Source organism: Canis lupus, chromosome 25, assembly GCF_048164855.1.
Source record: "Canis lupus baileyi chromosome 25, mCanLup2.hap1, whole genome shotgun sequence".
NCBI lineage: Eukaryota > Metazoa > Chordata > Mammalia > Carnivora > Canidae > Canis > Canis lupus.
Window position 1 is genome coordinate 26764259 of NC_132862.1, and position 24177 is coordinate 26788435.

The 24177-nt window shown below is 34.0% G+C and overlaps 1 protein-coding gene and 1 long non-coding RNA gene across 10 annotated transcripts in view; one reads left to right on the top strand and one right to left on the bottom strand.

Moving 5' to 3' along the window:
* The window catches only part of SLCO1B3 (solute carrier organic anion transporter family member 1B3), an 85046-nt gene that overhangs the window by 1665 nt on the left and 59204 nt on the right, over positions 1-24177 (bottom strand). For all 9 annotated transcript variants that reach the window (XM_072798759.1, XM_072798757.1, XM_072798758.1 and 6 more), the window contains 10 exons: positions 22250-22371; positions 20981-21127; positions 20689-20787; positions 20169-20411; positions 18933-19097; positions 17939-18134; positions 14543-14708; positions 12174-12358; positions 6140-6204; positions 3198-3315 (listed from right to left, as the gene is read on the bottom strand). In XM_072798759.1, the coding sequence (XP_072654860.1) occupies positions 3198-3315; positions 6140-6204; positions 12174-12358; positions 14543-14708; positions 17939-18134; positions 18933-19097; positions 20169-20411; positions 20689-20787; positions 20981-21127; positions 22250-22371 (1506 nt within the window). The remainder of the gene's footprint in view (positions 1-3197; positions 3316-6139; positions 6205-12173; positions 12359-14542; positions 14709-17938; positions 18135-18932; positions 19098-20168; positions 20412-20688; positions 20788-20980; positions 21128-22249; positions 22372-24177) is intronic.
* Positions 18288-20413, top strand: LOC140617406 (uncharacterized). Its single transcript, XR_012017636.1, has 2 exons — positions 18288-18993; positions 20293-20413. It is a non-coding gene; the product is annotated as an uncharacterized lncRNA (long non-coding RNA).

The following is a 24177-nucleotide window of genomic DNA, read 5'->3' on the forward strand; positions in this document are numbered from 1 at the left end:
TTTTAAAGTATTTAGAACAATATACACTGTTATTCTCCAGTATGCAGAAGATCTTAAAAGAAAAAAAAATGATGTTTGAAATTATACATAAAAATAGTAAGGCAGCAATTCTAGTGATTCTTTTTATTGACACAGATGGAACTTTTGAATTATTTTAAAAGGAATATTAAGCCACAGAAACTAAGGGTAATTAACGATCTACCCAAATGCTTCCCATAAAAGTAAGGTATATTTGGGATGCTTAAATTTCTCAAAGACAGATTAGTTTATGTGTAATGGAAAAAGATTTTTTTCTTTTTAAATTTTTTTAATTTAAATTCAATTTGCAACATATAGTTTAACACCTAGTGCTCATCCCATCAAGTGCCCTCCTTATGCCCGTTACCCAGTCACCCCATTCCTCCACTCTCCTCCCCTTCTGCAACCGTTTGTTTGTTTCCCAGAGTTAGGAGTCTTTCATGGTTTGCCTTCCTCTCTAATTTTTCCCCACTCAGTTTCTCTCTTTTTTCTTATAATCCGTTTCACTATTTCTTATATTCCACATATGAGTGAAACCATATGATGATTGTCTTTCTCTGATTGACTTCTTTCACTCAGCCTAATACCCTCCAGTTCCATCCACGCCAAAGCAAATGGTGGGTATTCATCCCTTCTGATGGTTGAGTAATATTCCATATTCCATATATGGAAATATATATATATATATATATATATATATATATATATATATACCCCACATCTTCTTTACCCATTCATCTGTTGAAGGACATTGTGGCTCCTTCCACAGTATGGCTATTGTAGACATTGCTACTATGAATATTGGAGTGCAGGTGTCCCGGTGTTTCACTACATCAGTATTTTTGGAGCAGATACCTAGTATTGCTATTGCTGGGTCATATGGTAGCTCTATTTTTAGCTTCTTGAGGGGCCTCCACACTGTTTTCCAGATTGGCTGTGCCAGCTTGCATTCCCATCAACAGTGCAAAAGGATTCCCCTTTCCCCACATCCTCTCCAATATTTGTGGTTAATGGAAACCGATTATAAAGGAAATGAATTGACTGTAAGATCATCAAACTAAATCTATTTAGATAGGAGCCGAAGTTTAGCTTATAGGCTAAATGCAGTCCAAACAACTGTTACCATGTGATCTACTGGAAGTTTTTAATGAAACTGTATTAAATTACCTAGCACACATGGTCAATTCTTGTGATTCTCAGCTTTGGTTTCACATTAGAATCATCCAAGGAGATTTTAAAAATCCTGTGCCCAGGCCACCTCTGAACAATTAAATAAAAAATTCTGAAGATGGGATGCAGAAATTTGTATTTTTTAAAGCTCCTCAGATGATTATAATGAGCAAGAAAGATTGATAATCACTGACCTAGGGGCTTAGGAAGCACTTACTCATCTAATGACACAGTTAACTAAATGTTGAAAAGCTTTGTGCAAAAAAAACAAACAAACAAACAAACAAACAAAAACAAACCTCGAACAATTATTAGGTTTAGTTGAAGGTGAATGGAATTATATAATTTTGAGCTGTTTAGACTTACATAATGTTGTAGTGTAGCAAAAATAATGAAATAATTATTTTAAAACTTCAAATATATTGGTCTCATCCTTGAGTTATGTCAAACAGTTCTACCCCAATGTTAAACTTTTCAGAATTTCTATTGAAAATAGGGAAACTACTATGCACTTTTGGTTATGTGACTATTGCTTAGAGGTGGTTGGAAAGGCACAAACTATGACAGAAGGTCATCTGGTTGGGATCATATAGCATGTAGCTTTTGCAGACTGCCTTCTTGTACTTAGTAATATACATTTGGATTTTGTCTTGTCTTTCTGTAGCTTGACAGCTCAATTCTTTTCTTTGCTGGAAAGTATTGTGTTGTGTGAATGTACCACAGTTTGTTTACCCATTTACCATGGAAGAACATCTCAGTTGCTTGATTTATCTGACAATTATGAAGAAAGCTGCTATAGACATTTATGGGCAGATTTTTGCGTGGGCATAAGTTTTCAGCTTATTTGGGTAAATACCTAGGAGCAATTACTTCACTATATCATCAGCCTATGTTTAGCTTTATAAAAACCTGTCAGGGTCTTCCAAAGTGACTGAATCATTTTGCATGCCCACCAGCAATGAAAATGATTTCCTGTTGTACCACATCTTGCCAGCATTGGTATTTTTTTTAAGAGCTCTTTATATATTCAGGACACTTGTGTTTTGTTATAAGTTACAAGTTCTTTTCTAATTTATCTTTTCCTTTTGAACTTGCTTAAGTTTTATGACACAGAGTTTTAAAAATATTTAATCATTTTTTTCTACTGTGGTTTTAGAAGTTTGGGTTGTACTGAGAAACACATTCCCACTTCCTAGATAATTAATGTATTTCTACCACAATTTTTCCTAATACTTGTAGTTTCATATTGTAAATGTATGTGTTTGATTAATCTTCAATTAAGTTTTTTAAGGTTAAGATACCTTTGCAACTTTTTTTTTCCCATATAACCATCCAGTTATTTCTCTATGAACAGAAGAATATAGAAACAATGGTTTTTTTCCCATTGGCCTATATCCAGATCCCCAGCATCATTTTGTGTCTTCTTAGGGAAGCCAGAAGCTCTTTGAATATAGTTTGAATGTAGTTTTTTTTAGTATTAGAAGAGATTTTAGAAACAACAAAAAAATTTTAGTACAAATCCCAGATTTTTTTGTTATTCGCTGTATGATTTTCAACAAGTTGAAAGACTCTTTGAGTCTTTGAGTCTTTGTTTCTTCATATTTAAGGAAAAGGAGAAAACTATCCATCTCCTGCAGTTCCTAAAACTTTTGAAATGAGATACCATGTTGCCTGGTACAACATTAAATGCAAAGTTCATTAAATGGTGGCTATAATAATTATTATTTTTTTAAAAGATTTTATTTGTTTATTCATGAGAGAACAGAGAGAGAGAGAGAGAGAGGCAGAGACACAGGCAGAGGGAGAAGCAGGATCCATGCAGGGAGCCCGACGTGGGACTCGATCCCGGGACTCCAGGATCATGCCCTGGGCTGAAGGCAGGCACTTTAACTGCTGAGCAACCTTGGTGTCCCTATAATTATTATTAAACTGAAAATGACATTTCACTTTTTAGGAATTAATATAGTCAAAGGAAAAATCAATTAATAAATATATTTATGACAACTTACCCATATAATGTAGAATTATACATCCTGCAAAACCCTGGCTTCCCACAGCTGCTGGTCGACCACTTCATACATGCTCTATCAATCAGAGCCCCAAAATATATAGGAGCTGGAATTCCTCCTACAACATGAGTTGAAAAAAAGATTGATCCAAGGAAGAGGTTGCAAACATAACTGGGTGATATTCCATATTGATACATTTTAGATTAAGTAAAAGAAAATTTGGAACATGCTTCCATTGTTTCAACCTACATTTACTCCAGAATCAAGACTGTTAGGAAACTCAAAGGCTCAAATCACGTATAATATAGATAGATACCTGCTACCTAACTCAACCTGCCAACACATATAGAAAAGAGAAGAGGGACCATTAAATGCCTATATACTCTGTTCTTATAATTACCAATCAACTTAAGTGTAACTGGTGAAAAGGAAAATGTTGTCAGGAAAACATGGAAGTTATGTTGGTTCATAAGTAATTTTTCTAGGTGAGGAGAGCTGAAAGAGTGGGAGTAGAATTACAACTTCACAGAGAAAGGAAAAACCTCTCAGCTCAAATACTGCAAAGTCAGAAGAGTTTCCAACCCCATTTTAAAGAAAATTAGAAAGTGAATGCCAGCCACCACTAGCACTGCTTCCCTGGAGAAGTACAGGCCCAGCCTCACAGAATACTAGGTTCTTAGCAGGTTGTCCTTCTTTTTTGACTCAGAGCTCCATTTCCACCTTCTTGGTGTCATCAGAGCCCACAATCCTGCATTTTCTCCCCATGGATTGTGCACATTTTTAAAACTTCCCTAAAGCAGTGTGTGTTAGGGCCTGTGGCTGAATTTTGTTTCTGTTAATATTCTAATCATAATGTTGCCTGGGTGTCTAGTAGTCTGTGCCTAACACAATTTTTATCTGTAGTCTATAATTTTTCAAAATGCAAAACTTTTTAAAAACACATATATTGCCTTATAGCAGAAGTACACATCTGCTCTTACTGTTATTTTAATAAACTTTTTGATAAACTCCTAGCTCTAAGCATTGGTAATTTGACCAAAATTTCAGAGACATGCTAGTAGAGATCTATATTGCATATGGTAGAACTGAAGTGTCATGATTTTACTTTGTTCTTTTTGTATTTTATTGAATGCCTTTCAATTTTTATTTTGTTACATAAAAAATGGTGGTGTTTCATATTTTGAAATTTTAATGATTCCATTTACTTTTAATTAGTCTTAACTTTTTGAGCGTGAGAAATCTGAAATGACAAAAAAAAAAAAACAAACTGGTGTCTGGGGCCACACATATCTGAGGAAGACTGGTACTGAGAAAATGGGTGAGAAATTTGCAGCTTTCCACCCTTTGAAAAATGAAAAATATATGCCAATAATTTGTTTTCCCATATAATGCCATTGGTTTGGCCAAACTTAATGCATTAAATGCTATAGGTAACCAACTTGGTCTTAAGTCATTGCTAGAATTTTAGAACTTCAAATACTCTATTTTCCAAATATCCTTTTCGGTTTAATATAGACTTCCCACAATTTATGCATGTGTTGTATTCAAGACAACTATTTGTAAATTGAAAGTTTGCTAGACAGCATGTATTTTTTCCAAAAAGCAGTTAGGTTCTACTGTGGCATATATATTGGACATATCAAAATAGTAAGCTCACATTTAGGATGGCAAAATTCCTTTCTTTCTCTTTTACGTCACTAGGAGAATTTCTTTTAGTCTCAGTTTTATTTCAGCATCTAAGGGGGAGTTCTAGTTCCCCCACATTCTATTTTCATCTGCTAGCTTCTGTGGCCTAGCTTATAGGATACAATCTTCATTGTATCTGGAAGCAAGGAACTGCCAGGACAGACAGAGCTGCAGGTTAAAGAAAGACAATAAAGAAGGCTGGTATGAGAACTGGAGTGGAATCATGCAGCACCTCCATCTTCTTCTCTCCAAATTCTTTATATTTCCTCTTTTTACCTTTGAGGATCTGTGGCCTTCCCCCCAAATATACTTCTTGGACAACTTCTCCATTGCAATAAGCCATAGAGTTATGCTTCTTTCTTTTGCTTCTAAGGATCCCAGGGATTGATCCCTCCCACTTCTTTTTCCTTCTGCCATCAGTGGTTGCCTCCAAACCATGGTCAATCTTCCACCCCAATCCCTAGATGAATGATACTCTTTTCTTACTTCCCAGGAATAAGCATATTATGTGAATAGGTCTTACAAAGGAGCATAGGAGTTAGGCTAGAAGTTGTCGAGCTAACAACAGAAATCTCTGTGGTATAAATGGCAAATAACAATGAAAAAAGGATGATTTCCTAAATCTTGTACTAATCACCTCATTTGAATATTTAGAAATAGGACTCTTACCTCTGGAGTCTACAGCCCTACTCTTTAACAATAAAAAGCACAATTTCCTGAGCTTGCTTTCATTCGGAACACTTCCTTAGTCTAAGATGCTCAGTGCTACACTTTAGTTCTCATTTCCTCTTGCATTTTTAACTTCTGGTAAAGGTTAGCTTCCCCAACCCTAGAGAAGTGGGCAGAGGGAAATAAGTCCACTTATTTCACACAATCTCAGCTTGACTAGATTCCCAGGCCTTCCAAGCTATTTTGGGCATTACCTTCTTAATCTAGAAGGAAGGCCCTTCACTCTGCCTATGGGAAGTAAAATTCCTAAGTCTGAAAGTAGAAAAACTTTGAATATAACCTATGTTTGTGTTAGAAAGAGAGTAAAACAAATATGATGACTTCTTATTCAAGATTGACTTTAACCAGAATTAATGATCAAATTCTCTTTTTAGTTTTTCTCTCTTATTTTTTTATTACAAAATAACAATTATTGTTAATTATACCTTTTAAAAAATTTCTTGTGATTGGAAATTAATTACATTCAGTCTGTGAGCTTTGATATGAAAATTTATATCTTAAATTTTTAATCTGTATATTTAGCATACCTAATGCTCGTATAGTTAGTGAATGGAAACCCACCGCAAGGGATTTCAGTTCAGGTTGAACATTTCTGAAATAAGATAAAGGTGAAGACACATTAAACATCTCCAAAATTCCAAACCAAGTTAAATATTAAAACACTTCTCAGTGGCATTGTCCTTCATGATCAGATGAAAACCCTCAACTGAATGGCTGACATTATTTCAAGTTATATTTTCAGTTGTTTTAAAAGGCAAATAGCTGAGTGATAAGTTATTCTTCTCTTATTTATTCAATATATTGAGATTTCAAGATGGTTTAACATTTTCACATTTGATACTTTGAAATCCTATGAGTTTGTGGTTGGAACAGACTGTATCATGCCTATCAAGAAACAGATCTCATGTGACCCATTCAGTTGACATAGGCCATATGATACAGCGGATACCTTTATTGACGTCTTGGTATGAGAGCTCTTTTACTGTCTTATTTCTGCCATTGCTGCTAACAACAAAGTTCACTACTATGATTCATAAATTGTCAAAAGATACTTGTATTCTAGTGTCTAGTGTATTTAAATATCATTTTAAAGGAAGTAAGCACATTTGTATACTTTCTTAGAAATTGACTCACTCTTGCATTTAGAAATTTGTCTCCATAATTCCTTTTTTCTTTGTTCAAGAAGACAATGACACTACTATATCCTTCTGTGATATCCCTGTGATAGCCTAATACAATCACGTGAAATGAGTTATCCAGTAGCAGTGGCAGGATGGGTAGGAGGTAACTGAGACTCAATAATTCTGTCTCTCTGGAAATATTTGATTAAGTGATACAGAGGTTATTGTTGTTTTTCTTGAGCTAGTTGAATGACTGTATTTGTTCATATAAATGAGTGGAATTAGTCATTCAACATTTACTAAGTGGCCCTAGGATATTTTATGTTGGATCTTGTTCTTGATAAATGACGTTATTTTTTAAAAAAAGATTTTATTTATTCATGAGAGACACACAGAGAGAGGCAGAGACACAGGCAGAGGGAGGAGAAACAGGCAATATAAATGGTGTTTTATATTGACTAAGTGACTTAGAGAAATCATATAACCTCTTTTAGCATTAGTTTCCTGGGTGTTTGGCTATCGCTCCCACATGGTTCAGATCATTCTTAAAAAAAAAAAAAAAAAAAAAAAAAGATTTTATTTATTTATTTGAGAGAGAGTACAATCTGGGGGATGGGGAGCTACAGGCAGAGGGAGAAGGAGAAGCAGGCTCCCCGCTGAGCAGAGAGACCAATGTGGGATTCTATCCCAGGACCCCAGATCCTGACCTAAGTTGAAGGCACATGCTTAACTGATGGAGCCACCTAGGCACCCTGGTTTAGAAAATTCTTTAATCACATCCAGTGTCTTGCTCCTTTTACATCACTCAAACTCTTCCATTGTGTGCCCTATTCCAGCAAAATCCTTAGATCTTATGTTAGGAATCCCTTCACTTTCTTATTTTTAACAAAGCCTCGCTGCTCCCTGATGGTTGTCTTTCCATGCAACTCTTCCAGTGAGGGCTCTTTTCCTCCCACAGCCTGTACTCTTACTGGGCCTCCCTGTAGGTATCCTTCTTCCTCCTTTTTTTTTTAACCACCTCCAGACCTTAGTGCCTCTGAACAACCTCTAACTCTCCTCAGGACGTGTGCCATCCTAATGTACCATTCTCTAACTTCCTTGCTGCAGTATCTACAGATACTAGTACCTTGACACCACCCCACTCATTCCTTGGAGATTTTAGTACTATGCTCTCTGTCATTTTTTTCCAAAACCATATCTGCCACTTTTTCTTAGTTATTACAGTATAATAATCCATGTGGACCACCATTCAATGCTCTGGCCTCCCAGGTTTCTTGACCTCTACATTCCTTTTGTCTTACCTCACCCACTCCATGGTCATGCCAATCAGTACATACTTTCCTAATTCTCAGTTTTGAGTACTCCTTCATCATAAGCACTTCTTAACTTTTAAATTCACCCTCTCCAATAAATCAACTCTATCAAGCCTCAGCCTTGCAGGGCTCTCAAGGCCCTTGACACCCTCCACCTTATCCCAGGTCATCTCCAGTTTTATGTCCTCACTTATTTCTCACCATATTCTCTCGTTATGATCCCTCCTTTCAAAGACCCTGGGCTTTCTTGTCCTTCTCATTCTTTATTGTCCCAGGTACCAAAAAATGCTTTCATGCAATGCCTGCCTCTTTTGTAGCTGTACTTAAAGAAGTGCTGGCTGGAGAAAATCATTCAAATATTCTGACTAATCTCATTTTAAATTAATAAGAACAAACTATCAGGGCCTCCAATACAATCTGCTCTATTTTACTAGTCCATTTTCCCAGTGTATTTTCCCAGCCTTTGAGTTCCCATTTCTTGATATCACCTCAAACCTCTTCTTTTCCCTCCTCCTTCTTAGGTGATTACCTTGCTTTTTATTGAACAGAAAAAGTAGAAGCAATTAGAATGGAATTTCAATACCCTCGTGTATCATTTTTTTACCCACATAAAAGACATTCCCTTCTATTACAGAGTAAATTCTGTGTACTTGTTCATATCACTTTCCATCTTTCCCTTTAATTGTTCCTCCTCTTTCCTGCACTGTTTCCTTCATCTCTACTGAACAATTCCCATCAGCATACAAGTATGCTATAATATGTAGTATAAACAGAAATCATGAAGTCATACCCCTGCTAACTTACTGTACCTTTTCCCTGCTTTTTTTTTTTTTCTAACACTACAGCACTAATATAAAGAACTTTTTTCCTACTGGGTATCTGCACTTCCCCTTCTTGCATTTTTTTCTTGATCCTTTGCAAAGTAGCCTTTCTTTCCTCCCATCTTTATGCATTATTTTTGTTAAGACTAGTGGTGACTAGTACATAATGAAATCCAATGATTACTTCCTAACTCTTAACTTTCATGACTCACCCTCTTGGTTTTTCTCCAACCTCATGTTTCCTCATTCTCAGTTTTCTTCAATGGATTATCCTCCTATTCTTGGTTTCTGAAGTTATACTATTGGATCTTGGTTCTATAATTTTATTTCTATCTGTACCCAATCCTTAGAAGATCTCAACAGTGCCATGGAATTAAACAACATCTGTATGTTCCTGATTCCAAAATTTATATCTCCAGCTCCAATAGGAGACATCTCAGACTTACAGGGATAGAACAAAGTCTTGCTTCTCCACTTTCTCCAACCTACCCTTCCGCAGTCCTCACAGTTTGTTCAACCGAACCACCATCTTCTCAGAGCTGGGCTAGAACCTTGGGATGATCCTTAAATTTTCTTTCCTACATCCCACATTCAATCCATCAGCAAATCCTATTTTGCCTTAAAAACAGAAGACTGAGGGACACCTGGGTGGCTCAACTGTTAAGTGTCTGCCCTTGGCTCAGGGCATGATCCTGGAGTTCCAGGATAGAGTCCTGCATCAGGCTCTCTGCATGGAGCCTGCTTCTCCCTCTGCCTATGTCTCTGCCTTCTTTCTGTATCTCTCATGAATAAATAAAATCTTAAAAAAAAAAAACCCAGAAGACTGAGACTCATATCACTTTCTACTTCCTTTACCATCACCATCCTTAATTAAACTCCCATCCTGTGAAGAACTATCAGAGTCTTCTGCTCTCCCTGATTCCATTCTTGCATCCCAAAAACTTGTTCACCACTCAAAAGCCAGTGATCTTCTAATTGGATAAGTCAGTTGTATAATTCTAATGCTCAAATGTCTCTGCCAGCTTCTCAATACAATTAGAATAAACTTCAAAGTTGTGGCCGTGACCCACAGGATGTGTATTTTCTGGACCATACTCTTTATCTGTCCCCAAATCAGCATAGCTTGCATACTCATTTTTTTTTCAGCTTTCTTAGCAAATAACTTTCAATGCACAATATTTGGATTAGTACCGTTTACTTGTCCCCTTTTATATTCTTATGCTGATTTATTTTTCTTCCTAATGCTTAACACTTATATTTTATATATTTACTTGCTTACTTATTTATTGTTTCTTCTCTTAGACCCATCCAGTCCCCCATCTTTCACTGCCACTGGAAACTAGTGAAAGCAGGACCTTTATTGTTTCTGTTCACAGTTTTATCATTAGAACCTAGAATTGGGCCTGCCACACAAAATGAATATATTGAATGAGTGCATATCAGCACTCCTGCTTAGTCTAGTTTTAATAACAGCCTTATGATGTAAATAATGGAAAATCATTAACAGACTGAGGTTTATATTCTTACTCTACAGTCTGCTTCACAAAAGTTTTCTTTCAACAAAATCAAAGGCTGGTGGTGAAAGATAAGTAAATATTTTTGACAAGTGGTTATGTCTATCTTAACCAGTTAATAAGATAAAATATAGATGTCATTAATGATGAAACAATGATGTCCAAACCCTCTTTCACCCTGAAAAAGATTTAAATTAAAAAGCTAAGACTTATTGAGATAAAGCTAATACAGTTTTGAGAGAGGATTTTTCTGATAGCTAGTGAACCTGTAATCTGGCAATTATAGAAGACCTCTTTTTCAGTAGACATTTTATATTAAGGTGGAGATAAAGCTGTGGAATAAATCAGTAAACATAATTTAACAAGATTTAGGTCAGAGTAGAATTAAACAACTATATACTCAGTTTACTCATGTATATTCATTTTTAACAAAGTTTAATGCATTTGTTTTCTTTCCCTTCCAAGTCATGCTGTTGGCTGACAGTGAAATTGTGGTCAACTACATAGGTCTTAAAAGTATAATTTAGATATTAACCCAGGCTATCATATTTATACATGTATATCTTTAAGACCTACATGCAAGTTTTTATATATTTTCATTTTTAGGTAACAAAATAATTAACGTCACCAACAGGGCTTGTGTTATCTACTCCTTTCCTAACTCTCTAATCTTATGTTATAGCCCTCTCATTCTGTATGTTCCAACCAACCAGCTTCTTTTCATTTCTCAAACATTCCATCTCTTTCTGGGCCTCTCAAAGCATTGGCACCTAAACCTTTTTTCTGTACATTTCTTCATTTGGCTAATGTTAACTTATTCTCTAGACTTTTCGATTAAATGTGGCTTTTTTTTCTTTTTGAGAAGTCTCTGAGTCATCTTCCTTAAGGATCCTCACCTAAATCCTAAACTAGGCTTTCCTCTTTATTTTTTTGAAGATTTTACTTATTTATTTATCCATGAGAGACACACAGAGAGAGGCAGAGACATAGAGGGAGAAGCAAGTTCCTCATGGGGAGCCTGATGTGGGACTCTGATCCCAGACCAAGATCACACCCTGAGCCAAAGGCAGACGCTCAACTGCTGAGCCACCCAGGCGTCTCTCTCTTTACTCTCTTTAATATCATTTTTTTCCTCATTGATACTACTGATGTTTGTAATTATGAGTTTATTTTTAAGCTTATTTTTCTTACACTGTCTTTCCTGTCATACTCTAAACTGTATCAGAACAACTACTTTATCTGTTTTATTCACCATGGAATATTCTTCAAGCATGGTCTAAGTATTTGTTCAATGAGTGAAAAAAGGAGTGAATTCTATTTTTTTTATTTGTCTATGAGAGTATTTGAGAGACCAGGTCAAAACTATTTTGAGAGTATATTACAAGTTTCAGAATATTGTAGACTGGTTATATTATACAGTCTGGTTCCTAAATTGTTTTCTTTCAGTGAAATCAATAGTTGATTCATTCTGACAGGCCCATCCTGGTATAAGGTATCTCAAAATTAAAAGTTCTTTTAGAATCACAAAAAGGGATTTTTTTTCACAATTGAAGCAATTGTCAATCAGTCTATGTCACAAAATTCTTAGTAAAAGGAGTGAGCATAAAATCTTTTTATCATTAATTATGGCATTGTGGTATCACAGTAACCCCAAGTAAATGCATTCTTAGAAAATTAAAATGTAAAAAAAATACAAATTTGTGTTCCAAATATATAATGGAAAATATGTACATTATTAGGTATGTTTATAGTCTAATATACATAAAAATGCTTTTTGAAAGATCATACTTACTTAAAAACCAGCATGATAGTTGGGATGCTTCCCAATGAAGAGAAAAAATAATTCAAGACTTGCACCAGTGCATAAATATAAAATTTTTTTCTACATTGACTATCTCTTGGGCATTCACCTAAGTTCACCGAATTATTTTTGTTCTGGACACCTGTTACTTCCACACAACTACAGTTATGAAACACCTAAAAAATAGTTTTGAAATATTATAGAACATAATTAGAGAAATATGATTCAGTTATAAATACACTTAATTATATTTAAAGAAGTCTCATCCATTCAAGATAAAATATTTACCATGTTTAAAGAAAACATTCTGAAAATACACTTGTTTAATAGTTAAAGGCTAAATAGTTTCCTGGATTACTCTCTAGACCAAAACTATAATTCACTATTAGCATCTAGTTCATTCCTAATTTAAAAATTATGAAAGGATAGAAAAATTAATGTTTGAAACTCTGTATATAATTTCTCATTAATATAGATTCCTTTTTTCTTATTTAAATTCAATTTGCCAACATGTAGTATAACACCCAGTGCTCGTCCCTAATGTAAATTCTTTTTAACATTTTCCTCTCACTCATTTTTACTTTCTATAAAATACCTAGTTACTCTCTTTAACAATCCTACTTACGCAGGGATGGAAAAGGAAGGGTTACTCAGAGAATCCAGAAAAAATAGTTTTGTCAGTGGCAAAACCTGGCACTAGAGCCACCCATTAGAATGGGGCAGAGTCTAGGGAAATAGGAGATAGACAGGGGGTCCTAGAATTCTACTTTGGTCCACAAACATAACGTCCAAAAGCATAATGACAGATTATAGAATAGATGATGTTATTACCAGAGAGGTTCAACACAACAGAATATCCCAATGGGTAGACCACAGGAGAAGACAACTTAGGAACAAGTGATTTTAGAGATTTAATTTGGCAAGTTGTTTATTTAGAGATGTGGTTTTAATAAATTCTGTTTTGCGTCTAGGCTAAACTATTAAGAGAATCTTAAAACTATTAGTGCTCTACTGAAGGATGACTTGGAGAAGACTTTGAATCCACACTTATCTGATAATTAAGGTTTGCTTTTCCACTAGGAATAATATGGATGAATCCTTTATGTACCAAGCCTATTGATCAATAGAATCAAGGACATTATTCTGAGTAATTAAGAAGGGATGATTTATTACTAAGGATTTTGGTAAAAGAATTCTGCAGTAATCCCCAAATGGTATAGTCATTGCCAGTATTAAGAAAATATCTCCATAGTACACAGATCTCTCTTTAGCATTCTAATATCATGTCTCTTCCAGGCCTTCACTAATAGGCCAAATGGAACCAAGGATTAAATGGAGCACTATCATTGAAAGGCACTAGAGCCATGAATATGAAATATGCGTTTTTAAGTACAGTCCATAAATTTATAAAAATTTATGGCCTGGCATCAATGAAACCAGGTGCTTTATTCATCAAAGTTCTCAGTGCCCTTCAATAAATACAACTAGTAGGATTATGAACAAGAAAAAGATGGAAAAATTTAAAAATCAAAGACATTTGTATGTAGTAGATAGTAATGATCATAGCTGATTATACTGCTAATGTTGGTGATAGGAAAATGGCTCCCCAACTTTGTGAGATATTTGGTAGATTGAAGTGGAATAGAGAACATTATACCTGATTCTCAATTACTGGAAATGAACTCAGGGAATTAGGGAGAACCCATAGTTTACACGGAAGGGAGTATTTTGAATGAAGAAGGAAATGGCATTTCTGTGGAAGATGTTAGAAATAGGTAGGGAAAAGACTTAAGTTATCCTGGATAGAAGTGCCACCCTTGGGGAAATCAAAATCAGAAGCCAAGAATTGGACAAGTGAGTGTGGAGCCTTGATTAATTTTTTTGCAAACTCAAAAGGATAGTCTAAAGATAAACTTGTCAGAATCTATATGCAAAGTTGCATATAGATTGTTGTCTTGTAAAGGAAGAGAGTTCTGGATAGTAGTTGGATCTGGGCTTTCCCCTAACTTCAGAAGGGTAAAATATATCTAATTTAATTGAATTAGTCAACTGAGGTGCTTCCTAGGGATCCTAAATGCATTTAAACTCCAGAAGGAGAAAGGGGGAGTAATTTCAAATGAGATTTAAGCAAGAGAAAAAGCTATTTGTGTTTCAAGCAGGATTTTATGTGGGGCTTTCTTTTTTTTTTTTTTTTTTTTTTTTTTTTTTTGTGAGGCTTTCATTTACACAACCACACAGACAACACTGGGAGTCTTTTCCTCCCTTTACTAGAGATCCTACTTATAGAAAGATTTGATAAATAATTGTTAAATCTGTGATATTGATCAAGGACAAAAGAGAAAGTAAAGATGAATGCTCACCATAGACTTTTTACTGCCACTTGAAGATTTGCATCCTGCTAGACAAGGTGACATGTAAGTTATCCCACTGTCTCCACAGACTGGTTCCCAGTCATTTTCATCACAATTGCAGTTTGAGTTACAATAAGAAAGTGGTACATTTATGGGAGATGTCACTGGATTATTTCTGGAAATATAAGGTAGACATATATCAAAAAGAGAGAGAGAGAAAGAAGGAAGGATAGGAGAAGAAGGGGAGAGAAGAGAAAAGAGAAAGGAAGAGGAGGGCAGGAAAGGGAGCCAAGTGAAGGGAGGAAGCAGAGGAGAGCATAAGGGGAGAGAAGTGGAAGGGACGAGGGGAGAAGAGAGAGCTTTAATTAGCAAAATTTGTTGAACAATAATGCCAAAAGGGCATTTTTATATAATGTTTACTAACACTTTCTGTCTTTACCCAGACATCAAGAAGATCCATAAGACTTATATAAGAGGTCTTTGTGATTCTACCAAGAAATTACTCATTAAACACTTCATTTTTCTGAGACTCCATTTTCTCTTCAGTAAGGTAATAGACAAAGGTTCTTTCCCAGATTACTGTAAAGTCCCACAAATCAGTGTTACTTAGTTTGAATTTTTAAATCTATATTTCAGCTACATAAGAAAAGGATTTCAGAACCCGTAAGGATCAACTTTTTAAAAGATTTATTCATTTATCCATGAGAGACACAGAGAGAGGCAGAGATATAGGCAGAGGGAGAAGCAGGCTCCTTATGAGAAGACTGATGTGGGTCTTGATCCCAGGACCCCGGGATCACAACGTGAGCCAAAGTGGACGTTCAACCAATGAGCCACACAGGTGTTCAAGGATCAATTTTTTAAAAGTAGGAATAACAAAATCAGTTGAGAAAGACTAGAAAAACTCCATATACCTTTTAAGTGAAATGACAACATACTCTATAATAATTAACTGTAAAGTCTGGTTATATTTATAAATTATAATCTTATGGCTAAAATTACAAGATAGATTATTTGTATAATTAATGATCTGCTTATAGATTTTAAAATTATTCTCTTGTTTTGGGTACAAGTCTTGATAATAATTGAGAATTGATCAACAAAGGAAGTAATTTACATGAAGAAAGAAGTAAATTTGAAAATTCATAAATTCTATTACCAATAACTTTACTAACATACATCTAATACCTAATTCTGCTTGGGAACATATAACTGGAGGAGGTTAAACATAATGATTAATGACCAAGTCCAGACATTGCCATCAGATACTCCTGTGCTTACATTAGTTCTGCAATTTTAGAGTGTGTTGTGACTACCCTTCCTAAAATCAGATTTGCCATTTGTAAGTCATAGATAATAACATCAACCACATAGGGATTTGGGGGGATTAATATTGTAGTTATTAAGTTTTTTGTTCTCAGTAGCCTTTCATACTCTTAAAAGTTTTGGGGACCCCAAAGGCTTTTTGTTCAACTGTGTTATACATATTGGGTTATACATATCTATATAATCAGAAATTAATACTAAAAATGTTGAACATATAGAGTGCCTGGATGGCCCAGTCATTTTAAGTGTTTGACTCCTTATTTAAGCTCAGGTCTTGATCTCAGGGTCGTGAGATTGAGCCCCATGTTGCACTGAACTCAGTGGGAGTCTACTTGAGATTCTCTCCCTCCCTCTCCTTCTGTCCTTCCCCACTTGACTCATGCTGTCTCTCTAAAAATTTTTTAAAAATTAATACATGAGAATACACAAGCACACATCATTAGCCACCAGACTGATGTTATTGTCACATTATTATAGCTTTAGAAAATAGCACTATATACTCATGAGAAAATGAGGATGAAAAAGGCAAATACCATCCTGGTATTATTATAAAAATAGCTTAGAATGTGCTGAGTCTTCAATAAAATCTCAGGGACCTCAGAATCTCAGATCAGATTCTGAGAAACTCTACTAATTCGTACTTTAAAAACTTACTCCTGTTACTAAAACTTCACATATGCTGAATACATCGGTTCTGTTATTTGCTATCATTAAACTACGAGTTTCATGAAGTTAGTGATATAGCCTATAAATCTTTTTGACCTTTAAGGAGGCACTCAGTAAAACTTTATGGGATGGAAAGAATCTGATACAACTCTAGCTGATTTCTTTTGAATAGATGGGACAGTTGCTATACTTGTTTTTAGGGAATTGGCTTTAGGCTAAAGCATGTCTGATAACTTGGGAGCCCTTGGAACTACTGCTGTGATGTACAGAAAAGTAACACCTGTGATGTAAAGCATCAGTCTGGAGTCATTGTGTGACTTCAAATAAGTCACAGTTCCTCTGGTTCTCAACTAATAAATTAAGAGGATAGAAGAGGTTTGGACTCCATGATCCTTAAGGTTCTTTTTCCTCAAAAGTTCAATGTTCTAAGTACTCTGTATTTACTGGAGTGGATAATGGTGGATAGGAATAATTACCAACATTTATGGTTAGGAGGAAGCTGAGAGATAATTCAAGACAAAGTTGACAGGTCTCTAATAATAGGATGAGGTTTAGGTAAAGAAATGTGGGGGAAATTTGGTAATTTCAAATTGACTTCTCATAAGATCCAGAGTGCAAAACTCAGAGTCAACAATAAGCAGCACTAGGTATCATCGTTACTCATTGTAATCCAAGGATCTTTCCTTGTCTGAATGTGAATCTTCCTAACCTTTATTATTGACTGTATTCAAGAGATGATAAGAAATCTGTATCAGGAATATTTGTAGGAATACTTCACAATACTTTATAATACAAAGTAAACATTTTCTATGGTCTAACATATAATTATATGTAGGATATTTATTAATTCTACTGCTAATAATGATAATACCAAAGAAATAGTATTAGCTTGCAGAAAAGGAAAATTCAATACAATGTAAGGAAATATTTTCTTATAAATATAGTTGTTAACCATTAAAATTAACTGTAGATAAGAACTGTACAGTCACTTGTGGGAAATGTTACTTATATTCCTATTATGATGCATCCAAAATTGTAGTAGTTAAGACTAGAAGTTTTGGAGTCTAAACCCCCTAAATTAAGCCAGAATCTTAACATTGCTAGTCAGGTAATCTGTGTATCTCTCTAAGACCTACTTTAACTATCTATAAAATAGGGGCATAAGTACTTGCCAGTCTTTGTAGGTACCCAATAAAGGATAACTATTATTATTACAACTTGTGTAGATTTTCTTTTAGGAATAAAAGGAGAACTTTTTTGAGATCTTAGGAAGTGGCCATTTTAAGAATTTGTAAATTGACATTTCTCTCAAAAGATAGTTTAGTTAAGATTGCTATCTGCCCTGTTTTCCTAATAGTCTTTTACATTGGATAGTTTATATGTTATGCAATTAATATATTGATATATACAAACCCATCATAAGTTAAGGTTAGGCCAGCAACTGGTTTGCTTTCACAAATTAGTGCAAAAGTTAATAGTTGAAATAAGAAGGACAATAGACTGGTACAAAATGATAATTTGGCAATTCCAAGCAAGGTAAGTTTGAATTTTTTAGTGACATATCCTCCTACAAATATTCCAGTTGCAACAGTTGGTAAGGTTATGGTTCCTAGAAATAAAAGAAAAGAAAAAATTGTGATTATATAAATATGGTTATTCTGAAGTATCTTTATCAATGAAACACAGAGTGCACCAACCAAATTAATCTCATTTTATTACTTAAGTAGAAAGCTGACAGCCGTGGGTGGAGGTAGGAGAACAGTGTATGACATGGGAGAAACAAAAATAATTTCTTGATGCCAATGCTAAGTATTAGGGTTCCCCAACAGCAAAAGTCAGTGACTGAGAATATTTGAATGCCTCAATCCATGGTTTCTATGAGGGACTTTCTTTCTCTGGAAAATAGCAACAAAATATCATCTCCCTGCTTAGAAGACTTGTATCCTACTATCTAAAATCCTTTACACCTAAAATATGATATTTGTTTGAATGAGGTAGACGTAAAAGATGTGTTTAGTTGATTTTTCTTTTGTTCTACTTTTTGTAAGTAGCTGAGTCCTGATTCGAAGCTCATGAATTAACGAAATTATAATGATTACATTACAAAAGGATTTGTCTCAAGATCTCAACATTATAAATTCCAATTATGCAGATACTACATCCTAATGTTCCATTTACATGCAACTTTTCTTTTAGGATTTCATCTTCTCAAAAATAACATGAGATGCAACTTCAAATGCAGACCAATGATGATATCATGAGACTGAAATTTGAGAAGATTTACAAAAGAATAATTGGAAATTATATTTACTAAAATATAAAATTGCCTTCACAGCAAAATGTTGTTTGAAACTCAATTACTGGACAGTAGATAGCTTATCAAGCAAATTTAAATAACATGTCTTACCAAGCCAAATGTTAGCCTCAGATGCTGACTGACCATACTGTTGCTCTACATATTTGAAGACGTAAGTAATAGCACCAATATGGCTGCTGGCTAACAGTAATGTCAAAAACTGTAATATAACATATAGGGGATTGGTAAGGATGCTTTTCAAAGACTGGAAAAAACCTATAAAAATATAAAAATATGATATAATTCAGTTTAAATATATGTTAATATCTTAATTTTATAAATGCAATAAAAGTTAAATAAGATTGAAAATTGCCTAAACGTGTAACAGAAAGAGTACCCTGCATTCCTACTGTCAACAGCATTTTTAAATATTTTCCCTCATTTCTCCATATGTACATTAATATCCACTCAGTTTATTTTACCCCAGAATGAAACCATATGTACATGCTGTTTTGCACCTTGCTCAGTTCACTTTATATTTGGTTATTCTTAGCACTCTACCATACAACTGCATATATTATTAATTCAATTATTCATTAATTCAACAAATACTTGGTTTTCAACTGGGTCCCAGGCAATATGCTAGGTGCTCCAGAAACCAAAGTGAATAGACATGCAATATCTCTTATTAGTTAGCACTTAAAATTAATTGTTATATTAATAAGACAACCATTAAGTTAAAAGTTACTTTAAAGAGAGTATAATGCAAGAAAATAAAGAGAGTGTAATCCAAAGTTCACAGAAATGAGAAGACTAAATTTTAAAAAATTATGAAGTTAAATTTAGTACCAGGACTCAGATCTGTTTCCTGGTAGACAGCTTTTCTACTATAAAATACTGTATCAGTAAATCTGGCAGTATTATAAATCATTTTTCTTACGGTGCAAGGAGAGGAAGAGAATAATAATGTTGTGTCTTAGGTGACATTGACAACAGTACAACTTGTGCCTACAAACAGATGTGTAAAAAATTCATAACTTCTGTTCATGGCAAGAATTTTGTGATCTGGGTCTATAATCAGAAGGTTGACCAACTGTAATGAAAGTTAAAGGTGGAAGGAATTTCTTAGAAAAAATATTAGTATAGTATCAGAGTCTAGCAAGACAGAACCAGATATTATTAGATAGGGATGACATGGACTTTGAAACATCTCTCTCTCTAGATCTCTAATGGTTTCCATCAATATGGTCAGAACTAAGTTTTCTATTCAATGGCAAGTAAGAAATAGTTTAATCTACTTTTACTGAAATTAACATTCCAAATCAACTATAAATGTGAAATACTTACCAGTGATATTTCCACTAAGACTTTGTCCATGGTTCGTCACATTAGTCATTTGACTCCTTTCCTCATTTGTTTTGAGCAAATGCAAAGATGTTAAGTTTTTCTTTTCTTGTTGTGGTTTATTCAGATCTCTGGGCAGGAAAAAGAATGGTATGGAAGACATAATAGATAATATTCCAGCCACAAGGAAACCAAGCCACCAAGCACCAACCCAACGGGAGTCCTTAGGAGTTATTCTGATATCGCCTGGAATAAAGAATTAGAAGCAGCCAGTCAAAAAATCATTTTGAAATGCAATATATTCTGAGCAATAATAATAATAATGATTGCTGTCCTTCATAGATGAAGAAGTAAATTATATTACATCAATTCTGAGATGCTATTTTTTAAAATTTTGTTCACACTTCAACACACAAATAGTGGGCAAAGGACTACTGAAAAAGTGAGTTCATTCAATATTTGGAACAATGATGTCCTGTACTTGAAAAACATTACTATGTTACCTTGTTCTAATTATACTTACTGAGATCTACATAGCCAATATCCACGTACATTTTCGCAAACACAGATCCCTGTATAAAGCCAATGATTGGACCAATCATTGATATTGCATGCAAAGTACCTAAAGATATTATAAAACAATTTTATCAGATGTTAAGAATACATGGTTCTTTTTCAATATGTTTTTTAAAGTAACATTATACATGTCTAAAAATATTTGTTTAATAAATAAAAGAATGAAGTTAACAGCACTATTATTTCAAGGGCAGACCCAGGGAAAGTAGTCATAAAATCTAATATTTTCTGTACATTACCTAAATAAAAAGAAGAATGTCCTTCTTCAGCAAAATCGTCAATGTAAGAAATCCCCAAAGGTACTATGGGGGTTTCCCCAATTCCACGGAGCATATTACCCAGCAGAACATATAACCATATATATGACCCAGATTCCTTTTCACAACCTACATAGACAGGATAATGTGTTATTTAAAATATTAATTTTAGCATTCCTATTAGCAACTCAACTACTTTAACTCCTTAATAATTTCATTTAAGATTTCTGTTTTTTTCTAATTGTAAGAATGATTCATATTCATGTTACAAAATTTGAAAATATAGGAAAGCAAAAATAAGCAAAAATTAAATTATCTATAACCCCACCAAACACAGAGTTGCTCCTCATGTTTATTTTATCTTCCACATTTTTAGGTAACATCAAAATATGCATAATCTTTATGTACATTATATACTTAAATGGCCAGCTCATATTATGACCTACTTTTACACTTGACATCATATTATGTCAATTTCCCCAGTGTTTAAGTTTTCTTTTATAGCAGAATTTTAATGACTGCATCTTGTTGTGCTGAATAAAGGTTTTGTAATTTATATAATCAACTCATGAGATATTTCTAAGTTTCCATTCTTTTAAAAAGGAATGCCAAAAAATAAAAAATAAATAAAAAATAAATAAAAAGGAATGCCTTGGCTATAATTGTAAAATAAGTCCTTGTGCGCATTCCTGGTTATTTTCCTAAGACAAATCAGTAAAAGTAGAATTGCTGATTTAAGCATACATGCATATTTTTGTTCTTTACTATACTGAAAATTAACCTTCAAAAAGAGAAACTTATATACTCCAAGGAATGGATAAAATGCTTCTACATTATTTCTTTTTATTTTTGATAAAATAAGCAGAAAATCTTTTCATTTTTAATATTTTTCTAATAGGTAGAAATATTTAACATTTAAAAAACTTGTAATTCCTGATTTGAGTCTTAATAGGTAAAAAAATATTTACTTGGTGTAATAATTAGTGTTTTTCATGCAATTATATTTTTTACATATTTATACCACTTCCCTAATTTAAATGCATATATTCTCTACCAATTTCCTGCTGAAATATTTTCTTTTCTTATTACTTCCTAAAAGCTCTTTATATATATTAACACTGTTTTGTCTTATATACACAAGATGCAAATGATTTTCCTGTTTTTTAATCGCTTTTGGTAATATCATAATTTTTTTACAGATATAATTAATTCAGTTTTAGAATATTTATTAGTGACACTATCAATTCTTACCTTTTTCTACTATCTCAGGTGATGTTCTATTGAGTAACAAATTTTGACCAAGTAAACAGGTTGGGAAGCTTGATGTTAAATTTTCTGATGGATTAATATGAGTTTCTTTAGAATACCTGTAACTGTAACAATATCACTAGATTTAAAATTTAGCTTATCTACTGAATAGTTTCATTTTCCCAGAAATGCAGAGGAATTTTTTTCACTTTAATTGCATGATTTTTTTCTCTAAATTATCAGAATCCTTTTTGTCAATTTCACAGCCTGAATTTCAGGGAAAGTGATGGTAAAAATGAAATGGGAGTGCCCACTAAGAAATATTTATTCAGCACTTCCCAGGAAAGGTGGGATTATCATTCTAGGAGTGTATATATTATGCTCAAGATATGTAATATCTTGGTTTCATGTTTTGTTTTAAAAAAAAGGAACCTGGGCCACCTGGGTGGCTCAGTGTTGAGCATCTGCCTTTGGCTCAGGTCATGATCCTGGGGTCCTGGGATCGAGTCCCTCATCGCTCCCCACAAGAAGTTTGCTTCTCCCTCTGCCTATGTCTCTACCTCTCTGTGTTTCTCATGAATAAATAAATAAAATCTTAAGAAAAAAAAAACTCTGCTGAGTCTATCTATCCATTTGAATTATCTTCAAAGGTGGTCACAATCTAAACTTCCTGATGAACTTTCTGGTAAATCTTAATAAATTTTAGAATCGCACTTTTCAAGTCAATCTACAATACACATGAATTCATCCACATTTTTTTATCAATAACCTCTCTGGCTTTCTTTCATAGATACTCATATCCTCCTCCCCACTACATACACTGAAATGTCTGGCTCTACAAAACTTAGTTTTAGAAAATTCTAGTCCATTTCAGTTTGATGAGGAAGAACTTAATAACAACAGAGATGGAGCCAGAATAGCAACAAATACTGATCGGAAGGTACCCTGTGAGCTCCAAGGGCAGCCTATTGCAGGCCAGGCATTATGCTCAGCTCCAGAGAACAAGAAGTAAAACATACAGCTTTTATGCTTAAAGTATTTTATATTTTATAACATAAAGATCTATAATAAACCATGTGACAAGGTGCTGAATATAATATATATATATATATATATATATAACAGGTCCTGAGTTGTCACAAAGAAAAGGGGATGATCAGTTTTCCTTGGAGGTGGGAGAGGTGGTAGATTAAAGAGTTGACAATGAGGATGACATGTGAGATAAATCTTAAAAATGGATAGGAGCAAAAAAAATGAATAGGGGCTTAACAGGTAGACTAAGAAGGAAAATTATTCAAGGCTATAGAAATGCCATATGTAAAGATATAACATATTATGGCACATTTGGAAAGCTACAAGCCTAGAGTGTGGTCCTCCAACCTGGAGAGCAGTGTAAGATGAAGCTAGAAAGACAGTGAAGATACATGTAAATGAGTTTAGATATTAATCCATAGGCAAGGGGCACTGGACATTTTCAACTATGACCAACAGTAAGAAATAAATTTTGCAACACTACCAGAACATATACATATGTATACACACACTCATAAATATATGTACAATCAAAATAAAAGTTGCACAGAAAAGTATTTGTTCTCACATTATATATTCTTCTATTTTATTCTGTTCTCTCCTCTAAAAAATTGTTGATTTCAATCATCTGAATTGATTTGTTGATTCACTTGTGATTTGAAACTAAAGCTTGAGAAACCCTGCTATAGGAAATTGGGAGTTTTAAGCAGGGGTGAAATAATTATATTTGTGTTTTAAAATAAATTCCCTAGTATAGAATATGAGTTAGGATGGAGTTGAGACTGAAGGCAGAAAGTCCAGGCCAGAGATGTGGGAAGCTTCAACTAGGTTAGAAACAATGGGGATGAAAGGAGGAAGCAACCTTGACAGCAAGAAGATAGTAATAAGCAATATTTGGT